The sequence below is a fragment of the Erigeron canadensis genome, chromosome 2 (assembly GCF_010389155.1).
Source record: "Erigeron canadensis isolate Cc75 chromosome 2, C_canadensis_v1, whole genome shotgun sequence".
Taxonomy (NCBI): Eukaryota; Viridiplantae; Streptophyta; class Magnoliopsida; order Asterales; family Asteraceae; genus Erigeron; species Erigeron canadensis.
Window position 1 is genome coordinate 40,226,359 of NC_057762.1, and position 21,433 is coordinate 40,247,791.

At 32.6% G+C, this 21,433-nt stretch overlaps 3 protein-coding genes across 3 annotated transcripts; 2 read left to right on the forward strand and 1 right to left on the reverse strand.

Moving 5' to 3' along the window:
* Positions 1 to 3,139: 3,139 nt before the first annotated feature.
* LOC122586631 (B-box zinc finger protein 20-like) lies at positions 3,140 to 4,672 on the forward strand. The gene is made up of 3 exons (XM_043758613.1): positions 3,140 to 3,481; positions 3,585 to 4,001; positions 4,172 to 4,672. Exons 1-3 carry the CDS (start codon positions 3,296 to 3,298, stop codon positions 4,529 to 4,531), a joined length of 963 nt encoding a protein of 320 aa, XP_043614548.1. The 5' UTR covers positions 3,140 to 3,295; the 3' UTR covers positions 4,532 to 4,672.
* Positions 4,673 to 6,775: 2,103 nt separating this feature from the next.
* LOC122589516 (protein LTV1 homolog) lies at positions 6,776 to 9,702 on the forward strand. The gene is made up of 4 exons (XM_043761815.1): positions 6,776 to 7,249; positions 7,869 to 8,264; positions 8,348 to 8,929; positions 9,420 to 9,702. The coding sequence occupies exons 1-4, from the start codon at positions 6,863 to 6,865 to the stop codon at positions 9,549 to 9,551; spliced, it is 1,497 nt and encodes a 498-aa protein (XP_043617750.1). The 5' UTR covers positions 6,776 to 6,862; the 3' UTR covers positions 9,552 to 9,702.
* A 6,564-nt stretch (positions 9,703 to 16,266) lies between these two features.
* On the reverse strand, positions 16,267 to 19,040 carry LOC122590269 (uncharacterized TPR repeat-containing protein At2g32450-like). Its single transcript, XM_043762597.1, has one exon. The coding sequence runs from the start codon at positions 18,915 to 18,917 to the stop codon at positions 16,452 to 16,454; it is 2,466 nt and encodes an 821-aa protein (XP_043618532.1). The 5' UTR covers positions 18,918 to 19,040; the 3' UTR covers positions 16,267 to 16,451.
* Positions 19,041 to 21,433: the final 2,393 nt, after the last annotated feature.

Consider the following 21,433-nt stretch of genomic DNA (forward strand, 5'->3'; position numbering starts at 1 on the left):
TTGTATACAATATAATGTGAAAGACATAATCATTTAATAAAATATTAGTAAAATAGAATTTTATTGCGATGATTTACTTTTATGACCAAATGTAAAGATTTACTTGAACGGTCATGGCTAAAAATAATACATTTAGAAATTGGGGTAACTTGCTTCAAAAAGACATTTGTATTAGTTGGTTATGAACTAGTCTTGCAATAAAAAATATGAATGGTTGGCGGGGGTATTTAGCTACACCCCTGGTTTTGTGAAAATGTTGCTTTAAAAGATTGGCGCTAAGATATATTATTTTCATATACTTTTCTTCTAATCGCCTCATAGTTGATGAGTCATCAACTAACGCGACAATCTATAAGCCTTTAGCTACCCAACAATCCAACATGCATATAATATCTATATGTACACTTTGATTCATTTTGATATTATTGTTTATTTTTCCATAAGAGATATATAATACTTAAAAAATAAACTATAAGAATTATTAATTTATCAAGTTTTAAAATCGTTAGGCGACACTTTTAAGTCATTTGTAAGAAGATAGTAGAATAGAATAAAAATTGGCATAAAATATCTTCAATAAAAATAGTTGAAGTTCCAATATGCCCACTAGTCCACTGCCAAGGCCCAAGAATTGAAGGCACATGGAGCCATGAAGGATATATATGATAATTGATAAACGTTTCCCCTGTTAGTGAGGAGACATATTGTGCTTATGTTAAAAGTAAAAGGTGTTTTCAAATATGCCCCACTCACATGTTCAAGAATCAAGATAAGAGAAGACCACCGATAAATATTGGAAAACTTTCAATTTCCTATACAAAGTTTGTTTGACTAGCAGGAATTACTATGTAATACTCGTAAGAAGATTGACCATGCACATATATAGAGCCATCGAGGTCGAGGTAATACGGAGTAGCATTCTACAACTGAATAATCAAATATGTCTTCTCTCTCACATTATTAATTGGTATAACTATTACTTTAATGATGTTTCTCAATATTAGAGATAAATTAGTTTTTTGTTTTTTATGTTTTAGTTCAAAGATGGGCATAAAATCACAATGGCGTACTATAAAAAACAAATATTGTTACTTACATGATCGCTAAAGGTAAAAATAATATCGCACCATCACGGAATTTCATGGCAAACGAATTTAATAATACCTAAAAGTGATAGAACCCATCATGTTCCCCACCCCACAATTATCTGTAGATTACCAAATTTTATTCAAAAATTTAAAGATAATTCTAGATTCAAAATCATGATGAGGTTTACGAATCACAGACAATTGAAACCCGAGAATGGAGTCAATGGACCATTTGATTTTACAAATGGCATGGTTGACCTTTCAAGGTTGCCACCCGAAACAAACATTTAACATGAAAAATAATACAACTTTACTCACTTTTTCATGTTAGCGAGGGCCTAAGAGATGATTATTGTTATTCGTCACTGTATTAATTGAGAAATTGCTATTATTCGAAACTAGCTAAAGAACGGTTGCTTAATAAAAATTCTAATAATGAGAAAAATGATAATGGTTATATATATTAATGAAACTAGCATGGTGTTTGCGCAATGCGACAGCGGTGACAGCAACTGATGGTGGTGACAGCGAATAGTGTAGGCTATTGATGTAAATGTAATTAATATAGTGGTTACTGTAGTTATTTTAAGGCTTGAGGGACTAGTGATGTAATTTATTTCATTAAAGATATTTTAGGTATATTAGTAGAGATAAATATATTAATAAATAAAGAAAATGATGATGTAGGAAAAGAGTAAGAATATTATAGTCATATTGCATAGAGTAATTTCAATATTTTCATAAATTAAAGGGGTTATTCTTTTTATATTTAGGTATAGATAATAAAATGTAAATTAATTGAATAATTTTGTTATATTAATAGAAAAATATGTACCTTAAGAATATGCATAAAATTATCGTAAAATATATATATTTAAGAATATGCATAAAGATATTTATTAAACTATATGATAAGAAATTAAAAAGTATATAATAAATTTAAGTAATTTAATTTTAATGTTAAAATAATGTCATTAATTATTTAGTAAAAAAAGAAATAGTTTTTTTTAAAAAAAATTTAGAGTTGTTAAGTGAGATATTTAGACAAAATGATGATGTAATCACAATTGTTTTTTTTAATTATATATAGAGATGGAGATTTGTTCGTTGTTATCAATCGTGTTGTTATCAATTTTGGGAGGATCATATCTTGACAAGTGCTATATATGCCAGCACATCAAGCTCTGACGTTTAGACGGGCCTTCGATTCTAAATTTTTTTAGTTATATATAAGTATAATTTAACCATATAAGATCATTATTTTAGGGGTTTATAGATATTGGAAATAAGCTTAAATGTACTTTAATTTTTTAAACGAAGACTAATATTCAACGAAGAATGAAAAAAAGGTAAGTTTTAACAAACATTTCTATTTTGTTTAATGAATTTCAGTAAGCAATTATTATCATTTTTTTACACTTATATTTTTTTCGTTATATGGGCCTCTTTTTTGATCCAACACATGAACCCCAAAATTTACTTGTCAGCTCTGGTATCAATAATTTTTCATGATTTGGTGGTCACAAGTGCATCATTATGTTGTAATACAGAAGTTAATTAGTCACTTGGCCAAGTAGATCAAGAGTTCATCCGAGTTGAACGTGAATAATATATTTTTTTTTCTCCAAAAATATGGAAAAAGAAAAAAGAAGAACAAATTTAATTTTAGTATTTTGTGAATCTGGATGGTAGTTGGTTTGAATTCGTCACGAGCTTATATTATATAAGGCAGTGTAAGCTACGTATTTATTTGTTTTTCATTACCTATTATTGAAACTTTAAAGATCTGAAAGCTAATTTTCTTCTACCTATATGAGATTATGAGATATCAATTTAAAGCTTATTTGATAACACATGTCGATAAGCTCATTAACATTTAAAAATAGCTTATTGACTGTTCAAAAGTTTTGTTTAATAAGTTAAACACCTACTGAAGGCGTAAAATTACGTTTAGCCTCTAAAAATAGTATATAGCATACAATTATGTACGAGTATATAACACTGCGCCCAACTTAGCATAAAATACTGTGTATATATAAACTATAAAGTCAGCTGAAGTGCTGAACCTTACTAGTTGTAAAAAAAAAAAAAACTGTAGTTCAACAAGGGGGGTATCACATATATTCATATTTATGTAACTTTGACATCGTCCATGCCTACTTATAAAAATTCATGTACCCATATCTAGTAGTGGTAGTAGTAGCAAAATGAAGATCAACTGTGACGTTTGTAACAAACACGAAGCATCGGTGTTTTGCTCTGCAGACGACGCTGCGCTTTGCACCGACTGTGACCACCGTGTCCATGATGCCAACGTTCTAGCCGGAAAACACCCCAGATTCTCCCTCCTATCCCCTTCGCCAAAAGATGCCCCCATATGTGACATCTGCCAGGTATATTATTATATTTTGTAAAACATAATCCCTAATATAATCAAAGTTTATACTTAACATTACATAAATATATATGTTGAAATTACTTTTGATATTGTTATAGGATAAGAAAGCCTTATTATTTTGTCAACAAGACAGAGCAATCCTATGCAAAGAATGTGATGTTGCAATTCATAAAGTCAACGAGCACACGATGAATCACAACCGGCTTCTTCTCACTGGTGTTAAGCTCTCTCCCGTTGCGTTATTACCCACCACCGGAAATAACGTTGTTCCTGGCCGAAAACCAAAGTCTAGAGACCATGAATCGGTTTCTATCAATAAACATGTTTTAGCATGTACTCCAAAATTAGATGAAGATGATTTGAAACCCCAACAGACGACAACACTTAAAGATCCAAAAGTTAAGGATTTGGGTCATGGGTATGCAAACTCAAGTAGCATTTCTGAGTACTTGATTGAGATGCTACCTGGTTGGCATGTTGAAGATTTTCTTGATTCTCCTCCTACCTTCTCTAAGGTTTGTACGAGTAATATTTATTTAATTTCAAGTATTTTTTTATATCACCTTTGTTAAATTTGAGTGACAATTTTAATATTCGACAGCAACACCACTCTACTACTTATTTTACCTTGTCCACTTTTGCAGTAACATGTTTTATGTTCTTATACTCATTTTTTAATTAATAGGTCGATGATCAACATGACCCGGCATTGTTTTGGGACGATTGCTTCTTACCCAAAACAACCGCAATTTGGGTCCCACAAGCACCACCACCGGCAGCACCTCCCCCACTACAACCAGCCGCATCTCCTCCACCACCACGGTTTCATAATTCTTATCGGTTTGAACCAAGTTCAAACACGGGTTTTGGAAATCAAATGACCAACGGGTCATCATTTGTTATTGCTCCAAGTAATAAGCTTAAGAATAAGATCACTAATCCAAATGCAAAGCGAAAGTACGACGATGGAAATTGCTTTACTGTTCCACAAATGGGGCCGCCGAATTTTACCACCACCTTAAAGAGATCAAGGATGCTTAGCTAGTAAATCTATAAAACTTTATGTTTGTTTTGTATTATTATCTATTTTCTTACTTAGTTTTCTGGTATATCTTTTTGTTGTGATCCAAAGTTGGTTTTGGTTCTTCGATAATTTAAGTATTAATTTATTTTATCTTTTTGCATAGATATTATTGATATAGTTTTAGATCCCAAATGAGTATGTCGATAAAGTTAACTAACACACCATTCCATGTAAAGTCTTGAGATTATGCTATTCACCTGTCTAAAACAATTCTATTTGTACTCATGGTTACTTTCATATAGGAGCAGATCAACTTGTTCGACTTATGTAAAAAGAAATGATCTCTACACAATCAATTTATACCTTGTACAGTAATATATATATATATATATATATATATATATATATTAAATAGTTGTATAGTATAACTATTTGATGCATGTATTGTCGTGTCTGACAAAAATGTGTTTTGTAGGGATCACCTCCCTTATGTAAAACGACGGTAAATGAAGAGTTTGTTGTTGTTTTTTTGTTTTTTTGTTTTTTTCAAAGTTTGGCTAAAAGGACAAGTATTTAGACATATAAATTTAGCAGAGTGTATTTTAGCTTAATTTATTCCGAAAATTTTAGCCCATCAAGAATATTTTGCTTGGTACTTTAGTTGTATTTGAGAAATTAAGCTGCTGACACTTGCTTGGCTCATACTCATACTAAATCAAAATCCTGACTATGGCACTCCTTACTTCCTTAGTAACAAAATTTTAGCGATTTCGTGTCAAAACTCAAGGATTTTTTTTAGAGTAAGTTGATCTGACCCCTAAATTATCAATAAATACAAAACAATCCTGAATATTTTGAGAAGGGAGGGAGGAAATTTGTGAAAAATTTTTATAAAAAAATAGTTTTTCACACCTGTGACTATAACCAATGACGGTATTAGTATCTATAAGTCGTGAAAGACGGTATTTACTAACTTTTTAATCTTTTTTTCTTATCTTTTTTCGTTTCTTTCCATCAAACATAAATACAACACATCAATTTTCCAACTATCACCATCATTATTTATATAAATGTGGAGAGATTTTTTAAAAACAAAGTGAAATGGTATAAAAACAATATATCCTTATTGTATCACGCAAACATTTTTCTGATACCGACACTGCCGAACAAACTCTTGATTGTCATTTTCGAACTAAATATAAACATATTATTTCGATCTTTTGGTTATATATGATTTCGCAAGTAGAATATTTTATAATGAATGATTGGAAAAGATAAGGGAAGACAGGGTGTCACTCAATGAATGCAACATGGTTTTCATATCGAATTTGTTTACTCTTGTATGGATTCATTGTCTATTTGAGGAAATATATTCGACATGGATCCAAAGTTGTCTGATTTTTTTTTTCTTTTCCAGAAAAGTTATGATATATTTATCATAATTTTTTATGTATTTATCACAAGTATGTCATAGTCAATTGTAACAACTTTACATTGTGTTAATCAATCAAAAGTAAAGTATGTTGAGCAAATGCTAAAGGATATAGCAGTTAACTTTTATTGAATGTGTACTTCTTTATCTTTACTCTTTTTTAAAACGAACTATCATTCTTTTACGTTGAACTTTTCTATCTTTAAAATATAAAAAATGCTCTTACTAACTATCCTTCATTATTCAATAATATGCAAATCAAAGGACAACTGATTTGCATTAAATAGAGTGTTGTTATATTTTGTATCATCCCACGCACATCTTAAGATCATTCTTGCAAGCTACAGAAAAGCTGATATATCCATTCTATAAACAAAGTATCACAGAGGGGAAAAGATAAAATCATTTAAGACTAGGATTCATTCGATATGTCCGGTTAATTGGTCCAAACAAAATACTCGTATGATATAACAAACGAATATGATATGCCAACACATAATATGTTTTAGAGATGAACTTTTGGACGAGAAAGCCAAAACTGATTGGTCATTTGACAAACTTTACATGTTAAGAAGTCGTATGATAGAACCAGGTGGCTTAAATTATATACTAAAGTAAAACAAATAAAATATATTTTTTGAATTAAAATTTATTGTGTATTATAAAAATTTTCGTCAAAAAATTTTTTTGGACAAACCAATTAACCAAACCCAACATCTCCATTCTGTCCATGGGCTAAAAAAGGGTTTAAGACATGACTCCATGAAAGCCCAATTATATACCTTAAAAGTCTAAAACCCTAAACCTATAATATCAATCCCCTGAGAAAAAAGAAAAAGGAAAAAAAAAAAAAAAAAAAACAACACAAACACACACAAACTGCAAAATCACTTGAAATCCTATCAAAAGTTCCTAACAAAATGGGGAAAAAGAAGAAATTCATAGACAAGAAAAAAGCAGCAACTTTCCAACTAATCTCACGTGACTCCTCCGACCCAAATTACTCAGAAGACCCATCCGGCGACCGTGTTTTCATTAGAGTTGACGGCAATAGTTCAGATAAACCCTTTTTCGACGACGACGATAACGGAATATTCGATGATGCCGATGAAGATAATGAAACGGTAACGGAAGGAAGGTTGCCGAGTGGTTCTTCGTTGCCTGATGACGTAAGAAGAGAAATATTGGAGTTAGGGTTTCCAGATGATGGATATAATTATTTGTCACATTTGAGGGAAATTAGGCCTTCTGGTTCTTTCTATCAGAATCCTAAAGCGAGGCCTGATCAGTTGCCTCGTGATGTCAAGGTATATATATATATAATATATATACATACATTTGTATTGATTGTATTGGTTTTATTTTATTTTTTGGTTTTGTTTTTGTATGTATAGAATGTATGTTTAAGCTAACCAGTTTAAGTAATTATAGAATTAGAACCCCAGCGCTCTATTGTATGTAAAGTTTTTATTGCATTTGCCAATCTGTTAATCAAATTTAACATGATAAAAATAGTTTTTTTAGTGCTTTATAGTGCCAAACTAATGATCCTAACTTGATTAAATGCTAAATCTAATACTTGTCTAAGAATGAAAATGTAATTATCCAGGAAATAAAACACGGTTATTACTTATCTTTTACTTAAAAATATTTATGAATTACAGCTAAGGAATCTCTGGGTTAGTGAGCTGAATTTTTATCTAAAATGCAATGTCAGACACCCACAACTTCATTGGTATTGGTTGTTATGTGCATGCTACAAGATGACTGTGTTTGTGTTGAGATATTTGTTGATAATGGACTGTTTTTCGGTTTCTTATTGTTCTGGGTGGCTTTTATATACTTGATATCTCTTTTCCATATCTTTTGGTATGTAGAGCTTCACCGAATGTGAATTTATTAATTTTTGGTTGTTATCTAATTAAGGCCTATGATGCATCAAGAATTGAGATTTCTAAGGCAAATGATGAAGAGTCTTACAAGAAATCAATCTATGGTGTTGCTATGAAAACTGTTCCTGTTAGGATTCAGAAAGCAATTGATCCTGAAGTGGCTGCATTGCTAGATGACAGCGACGATTCACGTTTTGGATCAGATGTTGAGGACTTGGAAGAGGATTTTGTTGTTAATGCGAACCTTCCTGATGAATCAGAAGATGTGGAACTTGATAACAAGGTGACTTCCGTTGGAGGATCGATTGTGAATATCAAGGAAGATGAATGCGGTTCTTATTACCCGCGAGCTACGAATGTTACTAGTTCTGAAACTATGGCTGGTGCAAGGCCTAGAGAACGTCGACCGTTGGATGAACAGTTCGATATGGTAAGGATTTTTTTAAGTAATTATTTTTCTATTATTAGTTTCGTTTCTATGTTTGATGATTAACTAATATATGGTTTTTACAGCTTGAAATTCAGGAATATGGTACGGATAGTGAAGATGAATATGATCACGCTGCGTCAGAAGATTACGAGTATCATGAATCTCTTGCGGAAAAGGTAAGTCAAGTTCCACTGGAATTGGATGGAGAATATAAACTTCTGTCAAGTGATAAAAAGATAGAAGAGCCTGTTACACTAGAAACGGTTGTGGATCTAAGACCCCGATGCATACAATATGCTGAACAATATGAAAATGAGGATGAAAATGATAAGGAAGATGTGTTTCTAGAGGAAAGCAGTGATGAATCTGAAAAATGGGATTGCGAGACAATCATAACCACGTACTCAAATCTTGATAACCACCCTGCAAAGATCTCTGCTCCAGGGGGGAGGAGGAAGAAGAAGTTGACTGAAACGGTTGACAAGGCTTTCAGTGCTCCTGCTCATGTAATTGCTCTTAAGGGCAAAGAAAAGCTTCCAGTCGATTTTTTGCCACGTAGGACTACCGCTGCAGAGGTTGAGAAAGACAAGATTAAACCGAAGAATGTACAGCAGCCAAAGAAGATTATTGGTCAAGAATCAAAGGAAGAAAAGAAAGAGCGAAAGGTATATGCTTTGGCTGTAGTATATAATTTTGCTCGCTCTTTGGTATTTGAAATCCAGGGGGTGTTTGGTTTTAGGGTACAGGTTTGATAATGTTTGGTTTTGGGTATGTTTGATTTAGGGGTATTGGGTTTAATAGTTTGATACCCAAACAATTGGTAATCATTCATACCCACCTAAAGAGTTGGATTTAAATTAACTACCCATTCATTTTCCACCTGGTTATAAAACCCACACCCATAGTTATTCCTGATTGCAATCAGAGTGCTACTTAATTCTTTTCAGTTAAAATGTCTGCCTAGTGACAAAGGATAGTGATATTAGTCTAGTAATCCATTTTTCTCTTACCTATTCTCTCAAGTTCTCTTTCATGTTTTGATGTATCTTAAATATGGAAGATTCACTTACTTATCCCTTTTCTGATTGATTAATGTAGTATCTTTGGTGTACTGCATATAATTATAGTTGTGATGACTGACAATGCATCATGCAGGCTGCGGTGAAGGAGGAAAAACGAGAGGCACGACGTGCTAAAAAGGATATGAAGGGGTTATACAAGAGTGAATCTCAGCAAGCTCAGAAAGTTGCTGCCTTTACTGGCCCATCTTCCATTCATCTTATGTAAGCTGTTGACCGCCAATGAGTTTTGTTATTACTAGTTAGTATTTGTGTGTACTCTTAGGAATATGAATATGAACAACGTGTGAGTTACAAACAGAAATTGTATCTGTTGACGATGCATTAATATGGTATAAATACTTTTTGTTTTACATAAAGATAATGGATTTATTTTGAGCATGGAATTTTTGGTAATACATTACTACAAGATCAAGATAGCAGGTCAATGTTATCAGCAGGCTCGACTTCTTCATCTGCATTGTCTAACTCTGCGTGAGGTACTGGACCAGAACTCACCCTTCCCCCAATGATAGGTGGCCTTTTTCCATCACTGTAATCATATATTTCATCATATTGGTCGAAGGTAAGAGACTCTGGTGGCTGAATTTGTGGAAACTCTGGCTGCACTGGTAGCTCTGGCTTGTGTCCCTGTGGTAATCTTGATGCTACTGTTCGAAACGAAATCATCGTTATAATTAAAGTCACACATAATGTGTGCATGAACAACTTTGCAGTGAAAGGCGGGTTGTTGGAATCTCTCATCCTGAAAGGTGTTTGAAATTTGAATTCTACAATGATGCTCTTTGTGTGAGGCATTTAAGCCATGATAGATGTGGGCAACATAGCCGTGCGTTTCATACGTGCATCTTTTATGCTCAGTCATGATTATTGCGTCGAAGACTCGAACCGCTTAATTCTCTGTCTTGACGTTTTTCACAAGATTTAAAATGGTAAATGGTAGCCATTTTTAGGGCCATAGGTGGTTGGTACGTATGTTATGTTCTAAAACAAGAACGAGTTATTAAAAAAGATAAGAGTATATACAAATTAAAACACAAACTCTCTTTACCTGGACTTCATTAACCATAAATATGGTACGTCACTAACTTTACTATATCTAATAAAGTTGTGAGGCATAATTTTTACTTCTCATAACACTGCCTCTTGCGAATTTCTAGTAACATCGGCAACCAAAGAAATACATCAAAAGATAGTAAATATTGGTTTTATCATAGAAAACTCTGCATAGTTTTTTCTTTTTCTTCTTTCTTGCCCAACTTAGTCATCGTAATTTTCAAGTAATTAAATTGATAAAATCCGTATATACCATGCTATTATTTAATCAAAAAATGATGTCCTTGTGAACCTTATATTAGTAAAACATAATGACCATTGGCGCTTTTAAGGTGGACGGTGTACCCAAGGACCAAGCCGGTACCGGTCGGTCACCGGGTTAAACATCATTCCGCCCTATAGGTACCTAATGGGTGGGAAGGGAATTGGGGAGGGTGGTGCCGGGTTCTTCCCCGGCCACTGTTTCTTTCTTTTTTGTCTTTTTGTGTTTCTTTTGTCTTTATTTAGGTGGGGAAGAAGTGAGGAGGGGTTGGAGGTATTCCGAGAATGTGAGGAAAAAATGTGGAGGAGTAAAAAAGGTGGGGAGAACTGGAGAAGTGGGGAGGAGTGGTAAGGTACTACCACACCCTAATGGATCCGTTTTAGTAACAAAATGGTAAGATGGATTTAAAGTATGTTACAGAAATGAAAAGAAATATATAAAAATCAATAATCTAGATTTAACATATTAATAAAATATATATACCAAATAACCAAAATATGCTAAACAAATCAACCCGAATAAATTGTCATCCTTAGTTTACAAGTCAAATCTTTCTATCAATTAATGATTTAGTGTGATCACAAATTGTTTTGATATACAAACAAATTGTTATTGCTATTGTTATTGTTATGATGTGATTTTATACCAAGATATTAAAGCAAACCGAAATTTTTTTTTAACAATATCTAAGTAATCACTCTATAGAACGAAGAGAAAATGCTCATTCTATGGATATATAAATGAATAGTAATATTTAATCAAATAAATGGATGGTCAAGTTTTACCGCATCTATAATACTATATATAAATGATAACACCATATTGTTGAAAGGTTATACATTTTCCATATTAAATATACTTTATCCTTACCATAACAATTTTAATTAACACTTACTTTATGCATTGCTCTAACTTTCACATCTTAAATATTAATTAATACTTACCTTATAGATTTTGTCAAAATTTTTAATAACGGGATTAAAAACAGGTTCATGCATATTTGTGGCTTGCTACATTACGCGGGTAACAACTCTTTGATTAATTTAAACATATTACTAAATCTCTAATCGGTATTCATATGCTGTTCAATACGTGACAATTAGTTAATCAGAAAGTTATTCATATGTGTACAAGGCGTGACAATTAGTTAATCAGAAGTTGTTTCCGTCTTTCTTTGTAGTGTTTGCTCATACCAAGTTTTTTCTTATATTAGAGTGTTTTGACACAAGCACTTAAAATGGTAAATGGTTTTAAAGTGGTTAAAACCATTTCGAAAATGCAGTACAATTTAAAGAATAGAAGGCATAAACATCTCTAAAATGTGTCATTGCCATATTAAAAAATAGAGGCCATATCCGTATCATATCTTTTGATAAATTTATTGTAACCTATAAATTTACAAGAATTTAATACACGGTTATTGTATATTAATTAAGGAGAAGTCATATGTGTTGCCTATCATGGGTATTGACGTGTTGTTAACTTCACACAAAAATTTCATCGTGTACATTCAATAAACTAAAAGGACAACTGAAATTTCTTTAATTGAAAAACTTGCAACACGGAATATTTTCCACTATCGATCAAAATTCATAATACGCTATAGGTTTTTTTTTTTTTTTTTTTTTTATATATATATAATGTTTTTAACGACATTAATTTCTGATTAAAAATAAATAAATTATTACATGTTAACAAAACTTTTTCTTGACTAATGCCTAAGCAATTACGACAGATGGAGTACAAAAAGAGGTTTACTTGAGTCGAATTCTTATATAGACAACGTACCATTGACCCCATAACTATAAACAATTATATATATATATATACACTAAATTTTTACCCGCGCGATGCACGAGCTGTATAAAAAACTATATAATACACTTTATATATAGAGAAATGATAGCGAACATATTTCATTAGAATTACGTGATGTGAACTATATAAATAGTTTAGTAACATATAAACATATGGTTGAACAGAAATAGATTCAACCAAAAGTTTGACAAAATATTAACTTAAAGAGATAGAAGGACTTAAGCTATTAAGCTATACTTTAAATTATCATTAAGAATTTAGTAATATGTTTTTCTTCTAGTAATTCTAGTAATTTGCCTTTTGTTGCCACTAAATGATCTACATCTAGAACATGTATTATGTAGTCGTCTTGTTACAACAGAACTCAAAGACATACAATTTGATCCTTAATGTAGAGTGACAATTCCACTACATTTCTCTCCAAAAAAGTTAAAAGTCACATGAAAAATTACAATTGGCTGGATATATAATTCAAAGAGGATAATTTGACTATGCCTTATGTGTTGAATGTTCTTCTTAACATCTAAAAAGTAAAACAGTTATATTCATTTGAAGGTGTTGCTGCAATTTTTAGAAATGGATTATCAACACCATGGTGGTTTTAATTTTTGTTTAATCTAGCTAATTGACTAATCTAGAAGAGGTGGAATGTGTCGTTCCAAAAGAGAAAGAAAAAGAAAATTAGGATGTAGAATTTGGTTTAACAGTGGGGTAAGTCTCGGACTCCGGGTGATTTACAATTACTTGAATTTATATGACTCAATTTTTTTTTGGGTTTTGCTAAACGAAACCCTAAGGATTTTTGTTAAAGTGTATTAATTAGTTGAACGTTTACCATAAAACTCATCTTATTTGTACTTACCGGCAAGGTATACACCAAGGTAGTTTTTATACTTAAAAGAGGATATTGTTTTATTAAAACAAAAAGTTTAAATTTGGAACATATATTTAAGGTGTAGTTAATATAATGTTAAGATTTATGAGTTTCGATGTTAGCTTTTAATTAATTAAATCTATTTTTTTTCACTTAATTTGTTTTATTTATTTGTTTTTTTTTTTGCATATTCATATAGCTTTGAAAACTTCTATATAATCATCATTAAAAAAAATGAAAAGAACTTTATGTAATGTTGAATAAAAAATATAATGAAATATCATTAGGTATAGACGTGATTTTTTAGTTAAAGAGAAGATATCATTTATCTAATGAGAAAATCTTAGATTCCTACAATATATTTATTTATTAATATATATATATATATATATATATATATATATATATATATAGTTTATTTTTGAAAAAAATATGGAGTTGACACATAGGATAAAATCTTATGTGGCATTTTTTCAATATAGTTTTAGATTGGAAGAGGGCTTTAAAAAGCTTGGTTAACTACTTTTTTTATAAGAGTTATAGATATTGCCGGTAGAGCTGAGAGAAAAAAATATTGAATTCTCTAGCTTCTGATTGGCTGATGATTTTATTTTCTTGTTTTTTGATTGGTTGAGTCTATTTTTGAAAATGATTTAAAATTTATTTAAGAAGAATCTTTTCATAAATATAAAACAAATATATTAGTAATTACATTTGGAATTTAAAGAAGATGCTTAATACCAGATACAAACAAATTATTTTTAAAAAATACGGAGTATAATAGTTTTTATTTATTTTTAATTTAATTTGAACATAATAAAAATCAAATTGATATATGGGTTGGTAAATTGACTGCAGTCTATAACTAGAACACAATTGTGAAACATAATGAGAAATAGTAGCTTATTAACATTATTACTATATATTTTTAAACATGTGATTTTTTAAAGTTCGTTTAAAAGAAGTGGGATTATGTACTCCACCATTATTGTTCATGCAAGAATTATAACTATTTATAGTGTATAATTTTTCTCAAATTTATAATTAAATTTTTTTAACAATAAGAGTTTTTTTTAGCCTACATAAAGATTCATAGAAAGTTTTATATATGATATACGTTTCTCAGTTAGAACCACCCTAATTGGGATGACAGGTTATAAATCTTTAACCTTAATCAGACCCACTAAAGTTTTATATCATAAATTACAACCAAGACCCAATTTGTGTCAACCTGTAGGTTTGTGGGTTATTAGGTTAAATGGTTTGTTATTAGATCAATTTAGTCAAATTAGTTATTTTCTATACAAATTGGTTGACGGGTTGAAATGTCAAATGTGTGGTTTTTTGTCAAACGGATCAGTATTAATTATAAACAAATTAATACAAAGATATTTCAGGTTGGGAGGTGAACCTACAGGTGTACAAAAAACCGGGTTGAAACCCAAACCTGAACCCAAAACTGGTCAACAACCGGGTCTGACCCAACCCGGCGATTACTAACCGGTTTGGGTTTTCGTTTTTATGTCGGGTTAAGATCGGGTTTGGCACGAGTTTTGGTAAAAAAATTTTGGTAAAACCTGGTCAATACTCAGTTAAAGTTTGACCAAAAACCGTTATCAAACCGGGTTGGGTTGGGTCAAATCCGGTTTTGGCCTCATTGACCAAAAAACCGGGTCAAATTGAGTAAAAAACCGTTTTTGTACACCACTAGGTGGACCTGACAACCAAAGGAGCCAACCCGAATTAACCTGAAAAAAAATCAAGTTGTTGGGTTGGCAGGTTGAGATACTTGACAGAAAACTGTTTTTCTTCAAATTGAGTATCGGGTTAGATTGAATATTGACAACCTTAACATGATACACCCAAAATTACATGTGGTAAAATTTTATCTGAACCTTATATTCAATCTATCATATTAAACTTCATATATCAATAAACATGCCAAAAAAAAAATACTAATATCATAAGACTCATAAAAATTATCAATAAAACAATCTATACAATTAAACTATATGTTTTTTTTTTCTCTCTTTCACAATACATTTTCTAATAATTTGACGTATATTTTTTGCAATGTATGATGCATATATTAATTTATCTTTTTACCCGATCGGTTCATATATCAATTTATCTTTTTACTCGGTCACTGACCGGGTATTAATCTAGTTGCTAATGAGATACGGAGTATTTGATAATGATGCTAAATGATTGATTAAGATTAATTAATAATAACACACAATGATGTTACACAATTCAATTTAATAAGAGGTAGGTCTAGCTTAATCAACTTATGACAACAAAATATAAGATCATGCCAACCACCAAGTTTGATTCTTTCAGAAATTTGTAGTACTAAAACCATAAAAGTTGTACTCGTATTATTGTATACCGGCAAGTCAACAATACTTATTTTAAATGCCCCCAACTAAACCAAACCAACCACATCTTATTCTACATGTTTGATTAATGCTCCTCTTTTTTGTTGGCCAGCCTGAAAAGGACAAGTACAATCTGCAATGAAAGTTGGACTTCTTCATTTAGACTACTTTATTTCATATTTTCATCTACTGCAATTACTCTATTTATTCATTTGGACCAGCCATATCTTGGTCCATACTCTAGAATATATGACCACTACACTATGGCATCAAATCTTCCATTTTTAGACCAAATTGTCACCTCTAGCTTAGACAAAGACAACCCTTTATGGGTCTTAGACTCGACCTAACTATGGTCTAATCGGTCCTAATCATCTTAAGCCTGGACTGTCGTAGGGAGTTCCATGGCCTAGTTCGAAAAAGGGTCTGTCTTAATCAATCCTATTCGGATATTAAACCGTTTAAAGATACTTAGGGGTTCAACTTGTTCTAATACATAGAGATAGCAAGAATTAGACAGAATCATGTCAAATACTTATGATGTCGAAAACAAGGTTCAAATGAAAAAGAATACAACATGTTGATGGTTGTTAAACAAAGAATTCGGGATATATTATCATACATTGGCACATTAGATTTATAAACATATATTTCCGACCTATATATATCACAAATCAAACAACTAAAAGAATATACACGCATCAAATAATACACACAAAGCTACAAATTAGTAGTACCTGAAGAGCTTTTACTAAACCATAAACACTTATCTTTCACTGCATCACTTTCTTTTGGATACTCTTTAAATCGATATTCTTCGTTGTTTTTAAAACTTGAAGGCACTTTTCCTTCACTGTAACATTGACTACAAAGACTAAAATGTGATTTCATCTCCTTAAATCTTGATCCTATTATTGGATATCGACAAACACTACATGATTGTTTACCATGCCGATTCCTGTCTGAAGTTTCAAGCTTTAACAGCGACGACATTATACCAAAACCCCAATCAGGGTCATCAAACATAGTAACAAACTCTGTAAATGATATCAATGAACTATCCATTTCTCCATGAATCTCTAGCAATTCGCTCGTGCCTTGAGTAGGAATGTGGATTGAACGCAATAACTTTATATAACGTAAAACATCAATCTTTTTAATTAGCCCGTTAGCTTCCTGTTGGTTTACAGGTCGCCAAAGAAGTGAATCAAATGCTACCCTTTTTCGTTTCTCTGGTGTACCTCCACATATAGGAGCTAGAATTGCAAAAAACATACCCAAATCAACCCGGCCTGATTCTGATTCATCTAGAACCGTGAGGATTTTGAGGTTGATTGCCTTCACAGCTCCTATAAAAGTTTCGGGCTTCAAGAAACTAAGTAGCCTTCTAAGGACAATCTCTAAAGACGCCTTACGTATAGATTTTTCAGGCAAACCATTGCCTGAATACACCAATGGAGTCTCCTTTTCGTTCATTTCCTTTTTAAGGGCATCAACATCACAACGGGTCAACCTTGTTGTTTTTTGAAAAGCCCGAATGTTAAGTGCAGTAGCGAGTTCTTGCCTTAATATTGTTTTTTCCCCTGCAGTCTTAAACCTCGACGGTTCTACTACAACAGATACCTCATCCCCATTTCCACTTCCATTTCCTTTCCCTTTCAGTTTCTTCTTGTGAAGCTGTTTCAAATGAGAAATCGCATCATACAACTCAATCCTATTAGTCATTTTTAACGCCTCTTTCAACGCCTTTCTAGCTTCATCAGTTTCACCAGCACCTAACAACGATACCGCCTTATTAAGCTGAGCCCTCCAATGATTAGGCCAAACTCCCAAAACCCTAGTATACACTTCCGAAGCCCGTTGATACCTTCCCATATCCATATACAACCCACCAAGATTATACAAAGCATCAATATGACCCGGTTTCAAATCAATCGCCTTTTGGAACTCCTTAATAGCATTCTCATCGTCACCAATTGCGTGCAAGGCAGAAGCTAAATCACAATGCGCGTCAGCGTAATCATTCTTCATATAAATCGCTTCTTCTAACGCTTTAACAGCCGCCTTATACTCTCCTACACCAAGTAAAGCACTCCCTAATAGCTTCAAAGCGCGATAATGTGTAGGACATAAAATCGCAGCCTCTCTATAATGCTCACAAGCACTTAAAACCATACCTTCACTTTCAAGCGAAATTCCAAGATTCACATGAATTTGTGGCAACAAATAACCCCATTGAGTCCCTCCGGCTTCCGCGGCTTCTAAAGCCAAAACAAACTCACTTTTCGAGTCACCATATCTCCCAATCATATGATAACAATTCCCGACTCGAAAATGCGGCCTGACGTCAGCCGGCATCAATTCACAACACCTCTTGAAACACAACAACGCCTCCTTAAACAACATTTGATCATACAAAAGGCGACCCATGGCCATATGTCCATCAAACGCCTCTTCCCTAGACCTCGCCCCATCCGCCCTAGACCTCAAAGCAACCAACTCTTTTACAAAAACCGCGTAATCGTTCCCACTTTCTTCCCAAACAACTTTTTTACCATTTTCCCCTGCACTTTCGGACCCCGGGCCCAGCTCCCTAGACCACCCGGGGTCCGAATAAACCTCCACATTTTCCCCATTATTCCCTTGTTTTACTTTCAACCGTTTGATCAAAATCTCCAAATCATCAACTAGCTTCCACGTGTCATCAAACACAATCCCATAATGGTTGGTTGCTGTCGCCCGAGGATGCGTAGCGTTCCCGGACGACGAAACACGTTCCATTATTACAGATGATGACGTGGAAGCTTGTTCTTCCGTTACATCACCGCGAACATGATGATCTTCATCGTCATTATTTTCATCATCGTCATCAACAACGTCATCAATTTGTTTTGCATCAAGGCCGAGGGCGTTGAAATCACGGTCCACGTCACCAGCACCGTCATCATACGTACGTAACAAACCGTCGTACGTTAGACCCGTATTGATATCGATAAAATCATGATATGTACGGAAAACTTCATCGAGAATAGCGGAGATTTGTTCAGGACTGAATTTAACCCTGGGGTTTACCGCGATAACTAAGGCTGACATTTCATCTCTGTTTAAACCACCGTCTTTGTTTAAATCAAATTGTTTGAATATTTTTCTTACTTTTTCCGATCTATTTCTTCTGCTGCTCGCCATTTTTTAATTATCAAGCAAACAAAAATTTAATAGAGATATTTAGGATTGTAAATTGTGGGGTTTTTTGTTTTTCGGTTTTGGATAGGGAGGAAACGTATGTTGGAAAGGGATGAAAAATAAGGGTGGAAATTGTTTTTTAAGACTTTAATTTAATTTTAATTTTATTTATTTATGGTGTTAAATTCTGGCTGGCCTGGTCTTTGGAGTGACTGACTGGATGTGCGCTGGGATGATAGGGATAGTGGGGACCAAACCAGCCGCACGACATACATACATATATACATAGAGAAAAACAGAAACAGAATCATGCTGCTTGTTGTTATCTTGTTCTTTTATTTTTCCCTCGGCAAAACTACAAATGGGAAAATGGCAAATACAAATTTGATTTGGGAAAATATTTAATTATGGCTTTAAAGTTGGAAAAATATGCAAATGGCTAAACTGTTCATAAATTTTACTGCTCACTAAAACGAGTATTTAATTCAGATTTACACCGTTTAACTAAGATATTCATTTAGAGAGGCCTTTTCTTTGTTGCAAAGTTGGTTGGGATTGTAGAGTTAAACCGAACTCCAAAGGAACCGTTTGGGTTGCAAAAGTCTGATCCCAATGGGTGGGAATACTATATTAGAGCCACCATGTGGTTTACATAGGTATGCTTTATCTATAGGCGGGATAACTGCAGAAAATAAAAAGCATCTTTCGATCAATTCACGAAAATAGCAGTAACTTTTAAAAGTTTTGTTATTTAGATTTGAACTTTCATTAATTACTGGAAATAGCAACATTTGACACGTGGACATGGTGATGTAGACATTTTTTATCACGTGACATTATAGTTTATTTATTTACTATTTAATTTTTATCATTCATGTCATTTCCCCCCAAATTGGCTTCGTTTCGGTTTCGGTTCCGACATGGTATTTTTTTCTCCTCATTATATTCTGAAGCTAATTTCACCCTTTTTTTCATTGATTTTTGTTGAGTCTCTTCCATTTTCAAGCATTGAGAAGCTGTGTATGAAGATCATAAAGGAGACATATATCTATATCTTCTTCGTCTATCTCGAGTTTTAAAACCTCTAAAACTAGATGTCAAAACGTCTTTGTTTTCGTTAGAGAGAGATCCTGCGGATGTTCCGGTGAGACGAGAGTTTCATAGGTCAGATTTGGTTCGTTTAAGAAGAGTTTATCCGCACATGAAATAGATCTAGATGGCGAAGGTCCAGAGGTTTCTCGAACTCGAACAAATTGTCGACTGTTTCTAAGTTAGTTGAAGAAATCGAAGAAAAAACCATCTCCACATCCAACACCAACGAGGTGTTGGAGTTGTCCGACTATAAATTAAAGTTCATTGCTAAAAAGTAAACTTTTAAAGATCATTGCTATTTTCGTAAATTGTTCGAAAGGTCCTTTCTATTTTCTGTGTTATAAAGAATGACACGTCATTAAAAATGCCACGTAATCAAAAAATGTCCACGTCACCTTGTCCACGTGTCAAATGTTGCTATTTCCGGTAATAAATGAAAGTTCATTTCTAAAAAACAAAACTTTTAAAGGTCACTGCTATTTTCGTGAATTGATTGAAAGGTGCTTTCTATTTTCTGCAGTTATCCCTTATCTATACTATATTAGAGCACCCCCAATGGGTGGGGTGAATACCAACCAAAACACTGTCACATCAACGTTATATTAGAAAATTCTCTTTCCAATACATTATCCTCAATTTACACCCAATACCTAATACATTCCAATACACGCCAAAATATTTATTTTTAAACTTTTAATAAATATTAATACTAAATAAATTAATAATAAAAATAATAATAATAATAGTTTTTAAATAGTTTTTGAAATATATAAATATGTATGTATTGTCTTCAACCTCGTCCTTTCCTCCCCTGTTTGCTGCCGAACTTCTTGCCAGAAAATGCACAAAACGCACACAGTCACATACAAAAATATCTATATCTATATATATATATATATATATATATATATATATATATATATATATATAAATTGATTTTAAAATTAAAAAAATAATCACACCAAAGCTTCCGTATTTCCCACCACGGAGCAACCCAATACGCTCGTCAATACGATTGAATACACTCCAATACTAGCTACATTGGCGGTGCTCTTATAAAGCAAATCCACTTTTGAACTTTCAACTTTTCAACATTAAACTTAAATACTAAATCTCAACCACTCATTTTTTTTTCTCACTCTTCAAATCTCAACCACTTATTTTTCCCTTTCTTCCATAAATCATTTTATTTCTCTAATTCATTCAAAAAAATTTATCTCAAAAACTGTACATCGATAGATTATAATAATTACATGGGTGTTCTTGAAATTTTATGCTCTTTCATTAGAGATGTCATTCAATATACTTTTGACGAATTTTTAAATATGCGGGCGGAGCCTGAACGACTAAGGCATTTGGCTATCACACTCTATGACCTATCACCTCCTATTATCTATCATACTCTAAGACCTATCACCCCCACCATC

Excerpts from the sequence above, each read along its gene's own strand:
- LOC122586631 (XM_043758613.1), top strand. The coding sequence starts at position 3,296 with ATGAAGATCAACTGTGACGTTTGTAACAAACACGAAGCATCGGTGTTT. Across the intron at positions 3,482-3,584 it reads CCATATGTGACATCTGCCAG|GATAAGAAAGCCTTATTATT; the intron begins GTATATTATTAT and ends ATATTGTTATAG. Across the intron at positions 4,002-4,171 it reads CTCCTCCTACCTTCTCTAAG|GTCGATGATCAACATGACCC; the intron begins GTTTGTACGAGT and ends TTTAATTAATAG.
- LOC122589516 (XM_043761815.1), top strand. The coding sequence starts at position 6,863 with ATGGGGAAAAAGAAGAAATTCATAGACAAGAAAAAAGCAGCAACTTTC. Across the intron at positions 7,250-7,868 it reads AGTTGCCTCGTGATGTCAAG|GCCTATGATGCATCAAGAAT; the intron begins GTATATATATAT and ends TATCTAATTAAG. Across the intron at positions 8,265-8,347 it reads TGGATGAACAGTTCGATATG|CTTGAAATTCAGGAATATGG; the intron begins GTAAGGATTTTT and ends TGGTTTTTACAG.
- LOC122590269 (XM_043762597.1), bottom strand. The coding sequence starts at position 18,917 with ATGGCGAGCAGCAGAAGAAATAGATCGGAAAAAGTAAGAAAAATATTC.